General features: G+C 36.6%; 1 protein-coding gene across 1 annotated transcript in view; it reads left to right on the forward strand.

The window, feature by feature from the left end:
- Positions 1 to 15652, forward strand: part of LOC121434769 (semaphorin-3A) — a 307219-nt gene that overhangs the window by 228972 nt on the left and 62595 nt on the right. Inside the window, exon 8 of the mRNA XM_041633730.1 lies at positions 108 to 227. Within this exon, the coding sequence (XP_041489664.1) occupies positions 108 to 227 (120 nt within the window). The remainder of the gene's footprint in view (positions 1 to 107; positions 228 to 15652) is intronic.

The raw sequence follows: 15652 nt of genomic DNA on the forward strand, positions 1-15652 counted from the left end.
GGAAAAAGCATTCGTTATAACATGAAAATTACATTGTTCCTGTTTTGCTTTTCTTGCTCTGCCTCAGTTAAATAATACATGCTTGGTTTCCTTTTGTGACAATGCAGACGGGGAGCTATACTCTGGAACCGCCGCCGACTTCATGGGCCGGGACTTCGCTATCTTCCGGACGCTGGGGCACCACCACCCGATCAGGACGGAGCAGCATGACTCCCGCTGGCTCAACGGTAGGTTGGATGTGCAAGGACACAGGCGCGGGAACAGAACCTATTGGTCACTGGAAAGATGTCCTTTTGCAGGACATACAGCTACTCTAGATTCAGGAGGCCGTTAGGATAACGGCGATGACCTCACAACCGTGGGTGTGAGAAAATTGGGAAAACAGAAGAGAAGATTAAAAACGGAGGAAATATTTGCTCTGTGCCAAATGTGAAGGTTCTCAGGAGTCAGCGATGGAAAGAAAGGGTCTGGGCTGAAAGCGCGGAAGGGAGGCAATGGAAAAGATACTGTCTTCTGGGGCCACGACAACAAAGCTCAGGGCAGTAGCTCTTTTCCTTCATATCTTTCTCTGCTCATTGCTTTGAGAGCATCATTCCAAGCCTTGACGTTAAAACTTTTTTCCCTGCTAAGTGCATTATATTTCAGAGCTTTCACGTGACTCTTAATTCTCTCATACAAACAAGTAAACAAAAAACAACCACTACTTCATTTTATAGACAAGGAAATGAAGACCTACCTACATACACCGAATCCTGTATAGTTTTGTATAAGGAGATCTCAGTTTTCCCCAAGTCAAGCACTGGTCTAACTGCTTGAGAAGTAGACGCCTTTTGTAATTTGTTCTCACTTCTTAGTGTTTAAATCACGTTAGCATTACATAAAATGTGCAGAATGCACAAGCTTAAATAAGCAAAAAGATTGTCATTTAGATTATAAATTCATCCTTATATGTCTGCCTATCAAGTTTGATGATTATTTTCTTTCTTATTGACTTACACACAATAATCGAGTATTTGTTTATAATGATCTTTATGATATTATGAGAGTAGCTTTTATGATGTAATTTAAAGTTTGTATTTCTGCTTTCTCAGTCACATGAACTAACGTTGCCTGTTCTTAATGTCCCCTATTTGGAGTTGTGCATTGTTCCGCACTCTTCCTTAAGGAGTGTAAGTTTATGGTGGACTTCCTGCAGGATGCCAGACTGTCTTACTCTGAACGTCTGCTCCACCTTCGCTGGGAAGAACTAGCAAAGCCCCTGCATGGCCTCTATATCTATTTGTCTGTTCAAAAAAAATTGATACCTGCCTCTGGCTCTCAGTGAAACTTCAGGGGAGTGTAGGATCTTTATAAGAATTTTGTTTTATCAGCACCTTGCTTTAGAGCGATCACTCAGAGCATAAGACAGGCCTCTCATCACCCAAGTCTGCATCTCTTTCCTTCTGTGGCAAGGCTTCTATTGGACTAGTCTCTCTCGTGGCTAGGAACAAAGGCACAGAACCTGTCTCACGTAGTCTTCCTGCCATTATTTCTTAATTTAATTGCTACTTTTTGTTGGTTATTTTATTGCTAGTATCTTTTAGTGTTTTCTTTGGCATTTATTGTAGTGTGTGTGTGTGTGTGTGTGTGTGTGTGTGTGTGTGTGTGTATGTGGGGCGGTACATATATGTGTGAGTGTGCACATGCCCAGCGTGTGCTCTGTGGAGTCAGGAAACTACTGAAAGATTTTCCTCTTCCACCCTGTGAGAGATGAGAACCAAACCCAAGCCATCGCACTTAGCAGCAACCTCAGAAAGCCCCTTTACCCTGAGTCATCTATCCAGCACTCATATTTCCTTTAGCAAAGATGTCTTCCCATGACTTGAAACTTGGATCCATTGTCCCATGCAAGCTGTTTCTTTCATGTATGCTTAAGTTCATTGTCTGTCTGGGACTCTTTACCTATAAAATTTTCACCACTGTTTACTGATTTCAACTTAACTTTACTCCAAAGTCTACTCCATGACCCTCTTCAAAAGGCACTCCTGATTTTCCCTGCTTCTCACCCAGCTCTGCTGAACTAGCCCTGCAGAATTTCCTATGTGTTCTCAAAGCAATCACTTCTCTGTGTCCCTTACTTCTTGCTCTCACTAACTTCTTTAAATTAGGCTTCAGTTGCTGATTGTTGTTTTACATACAGAAAATTATGAAGATCATTCGTGACCGAGTATGAATTCATAGTAATAAATGGGTATCAGGCATACAATTTTTTCACCCTGTTAGCAGCACAGGAAATATTGTTATGTCTACATACTCCAAGGAGTTGGAAGTCTCAGTGAGGAACCGAGGAGATGAGGAGGCCTTGATGAAAAGGGCATGTTTAAAACTCAAGAGAGAGCCGGGAAGAGAACTGTAAATTATCCACCACCAGTTATTAAAGCTAGCGTGGTTTGTGGGGGGTGCAAAGTTAGTAGGGAAACCCCTGTTTAACATCACTATCTAGTCTGTTCCCCAATGGAAATATTTGTGTGGGAGAGAAAATGTTTGTTTTTTATTCAGGAACAAAGCGCCTTTGATCTACCAAGAACTCTAGCACTCGTACAGGCTCTCGCTGTCCATGAGAAAGAAAATCAGATTAGAAGATGGACAAAGGAGAGGATAGTATCCGTTTCATTTCCATGGCCTTAAGGAAAAAATCATCAAGCCAAAGCCGCTTTCATGCTGCACACACACACATGTTGACAGCTGGCGCTGAAGAATTCTCACTGTGGGAAAGCAGATCATTGTCCGCAACGCTGTTCTTCAGCCCTGAAAATGTGTGGCTCATTTGAGAATTCAGCTATCAGTCTCTCAGCACTAAATGTGAGAACTGATTTTTTCCCGAATTAACAGAAAGGTTCCATCTGACAGGGTGCAGAAACCAGATTGCTCAGAGTGTGGAATTACTGGTGTCTTCCATACAGGGCCAGAGGACTGCGAAACCCAGGCTTTGAGAAATCAGATACTATTTTAGGAAAAAATGGAAACAAAATGTTGACATATTCCTGCAAAAAAAAAAAAATGAGTGTGTTTTGGGGCATCAGCATAGACCACAGAATCAACATTATTGCCAGATATAATGTACTGCCTGGTATGACATTTGTCTGGGGTCTTCAGGGCTGTTGAATTAATTTGGGTTCATGCCTTCATGCATTTCCCCAATTAATCCATTTCTTTTGGATGAGCAAATGAATCACTTTTATGTGGTTTTTAATGTTTGCTCACGCTGAAGAAAAACACAAATGCAGTTCTGTAGTATTCTATCTTGAATTACCATGACTTTGTAAGTATAGCCTCCCTACTTTAATGCTTCTTTTAAAAACCAACACACCTTTTTAACAGTGCCAATAAAGTTTTTAGTCCAGTTTGAACAAGAAAGAACTGCAAGAAATCATAAAAAAAATCACAATATTTGAAATCTATGTTTGTTTTTACAAATTAGTTTATGATAGCTGTCTTCATGCTTTACGACAAACCCTAATTTAAGTTTCCTGGTGATTAAAATAACTTCTCATGTCAGGTACATGCAACATGAGTTTAACATGTTCTAAAAGTCACGCTTTCCCCTTGTGCTTCATAAACTCCCTCAATAGGGTACAGTTTTAAACTTCAATTCCAATTTCAGCTTCTAGTAATTTGGAAATCAAGTTAACCTTTTCTGTGTATATTTGTGGTTAGAAAACAAATTTCTGCTGCTCTTAGGGTAATCCTTCTTTAGCATTTGGTGGGCTATCTAGTTACTGTACCCTTCAGCCATTCATTCAGATAGATGGATGACTAGCTCAAGTTTATTATTATTTTTATTTGATGAAGACTGCTTTACACATTGTTCATGTCCTTGACTAATAGTGGAATGCTGTGTAATTTCAACAAAAATCCACCAGCTTCAAAATGACATTTCTCTTAGACTCTGACCTTTATCTGTGATGGAAAGATAATACGGACGACTTCCTATAATTACTATTTAAAACAAGTCAGATAGCATACATAAAAAGCACGGTGATTCTGAACCTTCCCAGGTGTTTACACGTTAGCCTGCTCTGTCCTGTAGCGTGCTGCTTTGGCCAGGGAATGCCCGAGAATGTGTAGGGTTCCCTCTGTCAATGGTTACATTGGAGTGAGGGTTAAAGGGCAACCTGGTCCTGGCTTCGGTACAATGAAACCACAGGGATCCTTGAGAGATCCAAGGCCTGGTGAACACAAACAGACCTAATTACATGCCCAGAGTGTGGGGCTTTCCCATTCATTGCAGGAAGACCTGTTTTCTTTTAGTGGGATTTCCTAAAAGGATCGTGCCTGTGGATAAACTGCCCGCTTGTTTTCCTTCTCCCTTTTTTCTTTCTCTGTAATTGAAATGGTATGCAAGTCATCATTGACTTCCTCTCAGAGCCATTCCAGGATGGCCTGCCCTCATTGGAATCAGCACAACTTCCTCTGTGGTCATGTTCTAGGATATTGCACATTCTCGAAAGATTCGAGTTTCTCCACAGGATGCATTCTTAGAAAAATAAAACCAAGAAACATGACTTCAAATAAACGACAAGAGCACAGATTAATATTGGAACCAGAGACCCAGTCTTGAATCGCCTGTGAAACACTTTTAATAAACAGTTTTAATTCTAACATGGTTAAAGACATAAACCATGTCAGAGGTCCAATTGCATTGTTCTTTAATAAGTAAAGAAGTGAAGAACCGATTTTATATAATCTCAGAATTTTTCATGATTTCATTTTGTGTTATTTCAGTGGCCTGAGTAAACGAATATATTTCTCTGACCCTTGGAAAGCCTCTGCATTAGGACCGCTTCCAGAAGCTGAGCATTCATGTAGTTAAAACAAACAAACAAAAACAAACAGAATCAAAAACAAACAAACAAAACAAAACAGACAACCAATTTGAGGACACTTCCCTGAGGAATATTACCTTAATTCTTTGCCTAGCTGTGGGAGCTTCCTCTTTTATGGCTGCATGCCTGTTGGTGTAGGGCTTGTGGAGCTATTGTTTAGGCACTCATGTTGTTGAGACTTTATGGATGTAGCTTCCCTGACATGTTTAGGAGATGCAATCTCATAGAGACATCCTGTTCCTCGGACTCAGTTTGGGGTATGAGCTAGTCCTAAATGCATACAAACAAATAACATTGTTATTACTCCAACTGAGCGGATAGTATTTTTATATTTAGAAATACCCACATACATTGATATATTTGTATGTATATAAGTTTTAAAAAAGAAGCCAGAGGCCATAAATTTGGAAGAGATGCAGGGGTTGGGGCGGGGGTGACTGGATACCTGGAAAGGGTTGGGAAGAAAGAGAAAGGGGAAAATAATTTAATTTAAAAATTTACTTTAAAGTATTACAGAGACAGCTTGGTAATGGTGGTGTATGCCTTTAATCCTGGCACTCAGGAAGCAGAGGCAGGTGGATCTCTGTGAGTTCGACGTCAATCTAATCTACAAGAGCTAGTTCCAGGATAGGTTCCAAAGCTAAGGAGAAACCCTGCCTCAAAAAAACAAAAATCAAACCAAAACAAAAACCAAGTATTACAGAGACAGCAAAATCTTCTTAAAGCCTTTTAAACAACTGAAATTGGCATGAATATAGTAGCAAAGATTCCAGTCATTTTAGCTTCTGATTTACATCTGCAGAGAATTGCTGTCATAAATTTAGTTGGCATTGTTGGGGTGAGAGTGTGCAATATCAGAAAGAAAAATGACGCATTTTTCATACATTATTATTAAACTTAAATAATTAGTAATATTTGTGCCTCATAATCACCTATTGCATAGTCTGAAGAATTGATTACCAGAAAATGTATCTAATAAATAATAGATTTTTCACAATAATGTAATCTGTTTAATAAATAACTATGCACTATAGAATTGTTCTAGTATTTAAAGGATGATAAATTTACCAAAAATCACTGAAGATGATTTTCTCTCAAAGAACTAAAACTTACCAAATAGCAACGTCACCAGCCCCCATCACCCAAACTACATTAGTATAAGAAATTTGTTACTTTGAAGCAATTGTGCTTGAATAAATCAATAAGGGTGAAGAGTTATTTGCAATAAAGCTTAACACATTATCATGAGTATGCTAGAAAATGGATTTTCTTTATAAAACTTACCCAAATAAAACATTTAAAATATGCCATTTTAAGATTTTGAATGATGCTCTAAAAATTACTGTTCTCAAATTTGACGTAATGCTGTTTTGAATCACTTCTTGACGTGCTAATAGAATAATAAGAACAGAAAAGGTAAGCAGTGTTATGTTTACGGAATATACTGAGATTTTTAATTAAAATTGCTTGAAATAAGATGAGGTAATAGCTTAGAAAATTCTTGGAAGCCCATTTTCTTTTCTCGCTCATCCCCCCCCCCCCCCATTTCTCTCCCTCTTGATTTAGCCTCAGTTTGATGAATACTGCTCCTGTCTGTCCCAATTTCCTCTTCCTCTTCACTGCATTCGGAGCCTGGTGGGCCTCAATAGGGATTTACTGCTGACTCTGTAATCTGGGTCCTCTGTACAGAGGCAAAAGCAAGAGCTTTACCCAGCGAAGGAGACGCCATGACAATGCCTGTAACCATGGCGCACTTGGCCTCCCTGACATGGCTCTGAAAGCTTTCCCTCTGTGAGGACAGAAGCCCGCTTGCAAATTGATTAGTTTCTGGCGGCAGCCTGATTGTTGACCCGGGCTTTGTAGAGTGGAAAAACAATCAGATTAGTGTGCGGAGGGTAAAAGACCAGTGCACACTTGCGTGTGGCTTGCTCAGCTATTGAAGCCCTGAATGAGGTGAAACAAATTCCCTTCTGAGAAGGCTCGGCAAAGGTTAAGTATGATGAGCCTGGGGGATTAGCGGATCGTAGCCAGAGAGAGCTGAAGCAGGGAAATTGATGCCATTGAATCTTTATGGCGTGGACCGTTTCATAAGATACAGTTAATAGTTACACTCTAATCATCGTGAGTACGAGGAATAACTTTACAACATGGTTGAATATTGTGTATAGGCTTTACACAAATGACTTAAGAGTTCAGGAGATTCAAAGTAGAAGGGATTTATGAGAATCCAGGTGACCCGATGATATGTCAATGAAAAAAGCTATAAAAGAACCTGCTTTTCAAGGTTGATAAAAGATGCACTTTCCCTACTATTATTTGACCAATAGGTGTCTTATAAAATTTAATCAAAGAAATAAGGCAAATAAATATTGACTCAAAAGATATATATTATGCATTTATTTTTATTCATTTTAGTCCAGACAATTATGCCCACAAATAGTATGGGCATGAAAATCTTATAGGCAAATGTTCTAAATAAAATGCCTGATAATTAAATTTTATTTTAATAAAAATGTATTTTTTTATGATTTCCCTATCATTTTAAACCATATATAACTTCTTTCTCCTAAGAGGAATTATAAGTGTCTCCCTAAATACCATGCTATCTGATAGCTATTTTAATGCTTTCCCATTCAAAAGTTATGGCTTAATTTAAAAATACATCTAGGTTTCCTGTCTGCCAGGTCCTCTCTCCTGTAATTCTAGGGCCTCTTTATCATTAAACGTTACCATAACCAACTCAAATAGAGTTGGTGGTAGTCAACTTTGCTATTTTTGGTTGATTTTTATTTTTAACGTTACGACTCTCCCGGTGGGTTTTAAACACTCCACTGTGATTCCTGGGAACACTTAATGGCACGTTTGTCTTTACCACAAGGCCTATCATCCAGCTGCATAGCTCTGGGTGCATGAAATAGGAACCTCTTTAATGAAACTGCCTCATGAGCCTGCAGCAAACTTTACCAGTATACGTCAGAGCCCCACTAATTCCCTATAGGAATATGGGAAGAATTTGCTCTGTCTTCTATGTACGTAATATAATATAATATATATATATATATATATATCTATATATATATATATGGTTTAGCAATATTCCATGTTGTTTTCTAGGTAAAATAGTCTATGTGGGTACCCAGAGAAGAATGTGGTTCACGGATATGCTGCAGTAACACACTACTGCTGATAGTCTCTGCACCCCTCAGAACCGAAGACAGTCTCAGATATCTTTGCTTTTCCGGATCTCTCCAGCCATTTTGTTTTATTTGATAACACTTTTGCGATATGCAGCAACAAACATGTTAGAGAACAGCGAATATTTTGCCTTAAAAATAAACAATAAAATCATAGTGTATTTGACAACATTATCAGGTAATTCTTCAAAAAATAACAAAGGGTAAACTTCAGAAATTTTTCTCTTAATTTTAATTCTAGTGTTTGCAGTGCTCACTACTTAACTGCCCCATTAGTGTTTTAACATAGTCTAATATGAGAAGACAGTGATGGTCTGATAACTCTAGGGAAACCATCTTTTCTGCTTCCACATAGCTTAGCTTTTAATTTTTTCCACAAGGAAAGAGCCATCCAGAAGCCTTGGAGTGTTGGTAAGATACCAAGAGCTTCTCAAGATACTGTTTTATTTGTGCCATAGATGAGCAAGTTAGGCATAAACTATGCTCAAATGCCCCTTCCACTTTAAAACAAGCAACACGAAGGTCCCTCGTTTCTATAACATGGAGGTCGTGGATGAGTTAATTTACATAATGCATTTGGACAAGTAACTATAGTCACCAAACACAAATAAAAACAACAAAATTCAGTTAATGTTAGTTGGTTTCGGCAAACTTGGGAACATTTTGTGGACTAAAAAATATCTACATACAACAAGCCATTTCGAATGTGTTCAGGCTTCGCCGTGAACTGCGTGTTTTAAGGAAAACAGAGGAAGTGACTTAAACCACTTCCTCAGGCTGAGTCTGTAAGATTTATTTTAATGACGCCGACCATTCTGATGAAAATCAACTGACCACTCTTTACCTCCCAAGGAAAAGACCTTGAAGTTGCTTTCCTGCCAAGACGGCTAAGGAATGTTTGTGTATGTTAGGTGTTCTTACAAGGGACAGTTCAACATATAATGTGGGAGTAGCCATCTGAGTAAATGAATTAGACAAGGCTTTTTCCTCCCAAGTTCTAAGCAATACACTGATTATCCCATGGAGCTTTTGTATCAGACATATGTGTTGCATTTGAAATTGCATATGCTTGATATTATGATTATTTATAATGTATTAAAAACAAAGATATCCCCCTGAATAAGAGTTATAGCTTCATAGAGTAATTTAATAAATTAAAAGAGCACAGTGTTCTTCATTAGAAGCATAGTCTTCATTATTTAGCATGATGATTTGTTAAATCATAACTGTTTGGGGATTTAGTGTAGGCTGACAACATAAGGGATCCATCAAAACTGTGCCTCTTCAATATGTGTATAAATTTGTCTACATTCATGTAAGCCAAACACACTTTTTTGTTCATTTAATGACTAATTATAAAGGATTCTAGGGCTTCCACATCAAAGAGAGCTGCTCCTTTTATATATTCATAAAATTCTGACAAGAATGTGTACAAAATTAGTGACAGCAAGTTAAGTTTTCTCTTGGGTTGCACACAGCCTCTTTAGCTTACCATATAATACTATTTAAATCATGCAGTTTTGTTTCCAGCTTGTGTGCTGTTGTATGACCCATTTGGACATCAGTGAACTTTTGTGTCATTTATCTAAAAGTTAAGCAGTTCCAAGGCTGATATCAAGCTGAAGTCAAACTTCCATGAAGGTAGAGCAACCACAGTAAGAAAAAAAAAAAAAAAACGAACACGTTATACATATCTGCTAAAAGACAGAACACACAACGCACGACAATGAATAGACAAAGGGCTTGGTGGCCCAAGCCCTTAATTCTAACACCTTCAAGGCATGTAGAATTCTTGGTTCTGAGTTAGGAGCCTGCCTGGTCTTCTTAGCTAGTTCTATTCTCTCTCTCTCTCTCTCTCTCTCTCTCTCTCTCTCTCTCTCTCTGTGTGTGTGTGTGTGTGTGTGTGTGTGTGTGTGTGTGTGTGTGTGTAGAAGTATATTGGTGTGGATGAATTCTGAAGATTGAAAATAAAACATGCTGATTATCACAAAACCTTACTTTGACTAAATTAAAGGAAAATCTAATTACAATAACAATTCCCATTATTGAATATTTTACAAGGTTAGGATGGATCAACAAGATAATTGATCAATTACATTATAATCTGATCAGTTACTGTTATGTTTTTGCTGTCACCATATCAAATATTTTAACTGGGGAAAAATCAATATACGAGCAAAATAGTGCTGTCAAGAAAAGCCTACTGTATGGTCTTCCTGTTATTTTATTCCTCTTTATTTCCCTTTAAAGAGTCAAGGTAAAATATAATATCACACCTTTCAGAGTTGATGTAAAGGTGAATAAAGGCCACTTTGATAAAGCAATGGGCAGGTAAATAATTAAAAGTATAGTATAATTGTCTTGCGAGAGCCTCAGACAATTACATAACCAGAACTCGTAAACACTGAAATTTTACTACTTATTTCAATATTAGTGCCAGCTTTTATTTCCTTCTTTGTTCAGGTATTGGTAATGCCCATGTGTAGGGCACTGGACATTGTCTGGCGTAAGGGATACAGCAAAGGAAACATTGTGAGGATGCTGTATTCTGTGTAGGACACTGTCAGGATGCTGTATTCTATGTAGTACATTGTCAGGATGCTGTATTCTGTGTAAGACACTGTCAGGATGCTGTATTCTGTGTACTGCGTTGTCAGGATGCTGTATTCTGTGTAGTGCATTGTCAGGATGCTGTATTCTGTGTAGGGCACTGTCAGGATGTTGTATTCTGTGTAGTGCATTGTCAGGATGCTATATTCTGTGTATTGCATTGTCAGGATGCTGTATTCTGTGTAGAACACTGTCAGGATGCTGTATTCTGTATATTGCAATGTCAGTTTGCTGTATTCTATGTAGTACATTTTCATCATTTGTAGTGATGCTCATCAGAAAAATCAAAAGGCAAATAAGCCATGTCACGGAAGAATGGCAGATTTAGACTGCAGTGGTCCTTGTTAGTGATTTTATCATCTAGGTTTTATATAAAATTTCCTGCTGCTCCATTTGTTTATTGGCCCTGTCTAAAAATGAGACATAAGTTGCCAAGTCATTTTTTTCTTAAAAGAATATTCTACATTTAAAGTGTTATTAAGTCCACTTACTAAAGGATATTCTGATACTGACAACAAAAGAAATGTTCTTCTGATATTTTTTTTTTCTTCTGGTGTTGGGATTGAACCCAAGGCCAAATGATTTGTATGCAGGCTATCTATCACTGAGATAACTTTTAACATAGTGATAGAAACTGGTAAGTCAGTACTCTTCCAATAACATGGGATAATTAAATGTTCTCTAGGATGTGGAAGCATAAGAGAAAAATAGTTTCTTTTCTCTTTTATTGATTTTATTAAGTCCTACATTTTTCTCTGCTCCCCTTCCTGCTTTTCCCCTCCCCTTCAACCCTCTCCCATGGTACCCATGCTCTCAATATACTCAGGAGATCTTGTCTTTTTCTACTTTCCATGTAAATTAGATCTATGTATGTCTTTCTTGGGGTCCTCATTGTTGTCTAGGTTTTCCGGGATTGTGATTTGTAAACCGTTTTTCATTGCTTTATGTTTTAAAACCACTTATGAGTGAGTACATACGATAACTGTCAATCTGGATCTGGGTTACCTCACTGAATATGATGTTTTCTAGATCCATCCATTTGCCTACAAATTTCAAGATGTCATTATTTTTTTTCCATTGTGTAGTACCCCATTGTGTAAATGTACCACATTTTCCTTATCCATTCTTTGGTCAAGGGGCATTTAGGTTGTTTCCAGGTTCTGACTATGACAAACAATGCTGCTATTAACATAGTTGAGCACATGTCCTTGTGGTATGATTGAGCATCCTTTGAATACCCAAAAGTGGTATTGCTGGGTCTTGAGGAAGGTTATTTTCTAATTTTCTGAGAAATCACCACACTGACATCCAAAGGAGCTGAACCAGCTTGCACTCCCACCAGCAATGCAGAAGTGTTCCCTTTACTCCACAACCTCTCCAGCATAAGTTGTCATCAGTGTTTTTGATCTTGGCCATTCTTACAGGTGTAAGATAGAATCTCAGAGTTGTTTTGATTCGCATATCATACTGAGCATTTCCTTAAGTGTCTTTCAGCCACTTTAGAATCATCTGTTGAGAGTTCTCTGTTTAGATCTGTACTCCATTTTTTATTGGATTGAAAAAAGTTTCTAAAGGACATCCCAATGCTATATTGAAAAAACAATCTATAACCAAAGCAAAAAGAATGAAGAAAGAGAATGAGAGAGGTTAAGAAATAATAAGGCCTAATAGATCAGAGCAATTTCCTAATAACATTTACTTCTTATACAACTAACTATAAGAAACATATCATCATAACAAAATGTACATTCTCAAAAGTTGAAATAAATACCAGTGAACTATGATATAAAATCTTCTGAAGATTTAACCTCTAGATTTGTAATGTATGTTAGGCTCCATACACACTTAAGGATTTTTCCACAGAGACAGTGAAATTTTATTGGGGCATGTCTTAATTCCCAAGGCTACTGAGATTGTCATTTTATAACTGGCCATATGGTTGTCAGTAAAAAACAATTACGATACTATGTAATATGATATTTGAGAGGTAAAAGAATTGCATTATTAATAGGAAGTTAAGAACAGATATTTTGGCAGTGATTAACCTATCCATTTCAATTACTGTTTATCAATTTTTAATGAGTATCTTCAGTTTCTTGAAACCCTTCAACAGTATTTCTGGTTAGCAGTATATCAATAGGTTTATTACCTTAATTATTAGAATAGGCAATTTTCCTCAATTCCTTTCACTATTGTTTTTTTCTGTATTGTTCTAAAATGTCTACTTATTCCCTTAGTTGTTATTGATGTTACAAATATGTTATAAAATTGATTTGTTATAAGTGAATCTCCATATTTTTAGGCACCAGTTTGCTACTCTGGGGGACCTCTGTTTTCTGCGTGCAGTGTGCACACACAAGGGACTAAGGCTATAAGAAGAAGCAAAGCTGAGTAGGCGAAACCCAGCCTTCCAGGATAACATACACAGAAAGTGAAGAACCCTAGAAGTACTTAACACCTATTTGAGGTCATAGGCATGTGCTTCCAAAAGGCCTTTATACCTAAAAGACAAAGTTGGCCCATAAAGTAAAGGAGATTTACTTCCTAATGAAACAATTTCATTATCATTTGATTTTCGGGTTCTCAAGTGAACATCAGACTAAAGTTTAACCATCATATAGTGCAAGGGCATGCGGCTATGCACAAGGTACACACATGTCCAACTATTCTTTCAAAGTGTGTAAGAGATAGCTTCAGATGGGGAGAAACTGTAAATTGGTTTAAGTTTAAAGAAAAAATATGGGAATCAGCTAGAATCAGTGAAATTGAAGGTAATGTGATTATATATTTTAGAAGAAATTATTTCACTGGTAAACAATTCTGATCATAAAAAAAAAACCCTAATGGAAGCCAGAGCAAAAAATGTAACACAGCAAAGTATTGCTTAATATAACGAAAGGGCTGGAAATGGAGGAAAGTGGAACACGTCATTTCTTCCCACTCATGTGATCAACAATTGGCGCCTTCACTGTGACAGTAAATTGAGTCCTTTCTGTGTCTAGGCCTTAAAATCAACAGACACAACCAAAATGAGTGAACTAGAGCCAACACTGGTAGCTGTTCACACAGAGAACGTTCTAAGTATATAAGTGTTTCATTAGCTGCACAGTTTCAATTGTTGTATTAAACTGAGTGTTTATTAAGGGATGAAGAAAACTTAATATACTAAAGGATTTCATTCCTTAAAACTTCATAATCATAGGAGACTAGGCATGATTATTGGATTTAGAACTGTTCTATACTAATTGGTAGCTTTTATTATCAAGTTTTTATATACCAATGGTTATTAGGAGTTTTTCTCATTAAAGAATCAGAACATGGAGTCATTTCCCAGTATTTAGGGACTTGTTGTATAAATCTGAATGATGTATTTATGCCATTTTTTCTGTCTTTTGTTTTTCTTTAATATCTAACTTCTTATATTAGTGTCAGTAATATCTTACAAATTATTATTTTTGAAAGTAGAGAATTTTATTTTTCATTATCACCTTTAACCAGCTAATGTCTACATTGCATTTTTGTCATATTCCCTATGAATTTATTATAATTAATATGAGATAGTATTATAAAATGCAATATAGTATTGATCAAAAATAATAATTACAGAAATTTTCAACATCTTTTTCAGGGATGAATGTAAAAATAAGTCGATTAAAAAGCAAATTTAAATTATGTTTAATCCGTATTAAAGATGTTAAGTAATATTCCTTGTAGCAACAGAATATAGTGATAGGAACTTTTATTTCTTTAAAACAAATAAATGATGTATCAGGTTTGGGAAACACACGTCTCTGTTAGAAATCTGAACAGGAACGGACATAGAGCTGGTGGGATATCTTCACCGAACAAAGACTAGAAATTCATCCACATCAGTGGCAATTATAAGATTAAACCCGTCATTTAGTTCATACTCTTGCATGCCATGCCATCACACTGTGTGGTGAAAGTCTTAGCAATTAAGTGTGCTGATATTTTATAAGTCGGATCTGCTTGGAGAAATAATTAAACTGATGTCGGTAGGAATCCTCTATAGGATAATATTTATTAACTTTCACCTGGTTTCTTCTGAGATTTCCCTCTCCTCCCAAGTCTTTAAAGAGTGCCTGAAGTAATAAAAATAGCATAACCTTTGAGACGGCGGAATAGCCTCTTCTGAGTGGTAAAGAACGAGGCCATTGCTACTGGACTTGGAGCCTCAGTTTGATTTCTTAATATTATTTGTTGTAATTTTAAATATAAACTTTAATGTCATATGATTTATTAATATATTATAACATGCAAAGTCCTGATATTTTTGAAGATAGTACAGAGGAAATACTTATTAAGTTACATAATTTTTTTTTAATAAATAGTAAAGTAACACACTTTTCTTGAAAAAGGAAAAGCTTGCCAAAGCTAATGCATTCTGTCCTAAACTGTTTCACAAAACAAAGAACTATCTTATCTGTATATATCTTAAGTCACTGAAAACTCACCTTTAAAAACACATTGAAACTAAATGTATGCCAGTTGGACTAATTAGCAATATATGTCTCCTAGGGAATGTGTTCAAGGGAGAATTTCAGAGACTATACAGAATTACTAATTCAAAATGTGTAATCTACTCAAATCCTACATTAAAAGTTACAATGGAAGGAACCAAATAATAAAAATATTTTATACTGTTTATCTTTAAATAAACGATATAAAATATTTGATATCTAAGGTTTTAGAATCCAGAAATATGACAGGGTGGACTTTCTAGCAATAATCATTCAAGACCCACACTACTGAGGCATTCCACCAAGAATTAAAGCATCGTCATACATTTTATGATAGCCTATATCTTCCTCCAAGTATGTTCAGACAAATATGAATTAATTGTCTTCTATCAAATGCCTTCAGAATTTGACAAGGAATATATGTCTTAAGTAATAAAATAGGTAGTAAAAAGTAACAATATTTTTAAAATCTAGGAAAGGTTTTAGTGTAAAGAATATAATG

The sequence above is a fragment of the Microtus oregoni genome, unplaced genomic scaffold (assembly GCF_018167655.1).
Source record: "Microtus oregoni isolate MIOR12 unplaced genomic scaffold, Mior012 000044F_ref0000062, whole genome shotgun sequence".
In the NCBI taxonomy this organism is placed as follows: Eukaryota; Metazoa; Chordata; class Mammalia; order Rodentia; family Cricetidae; genus Microtus; species Microtus oregoni.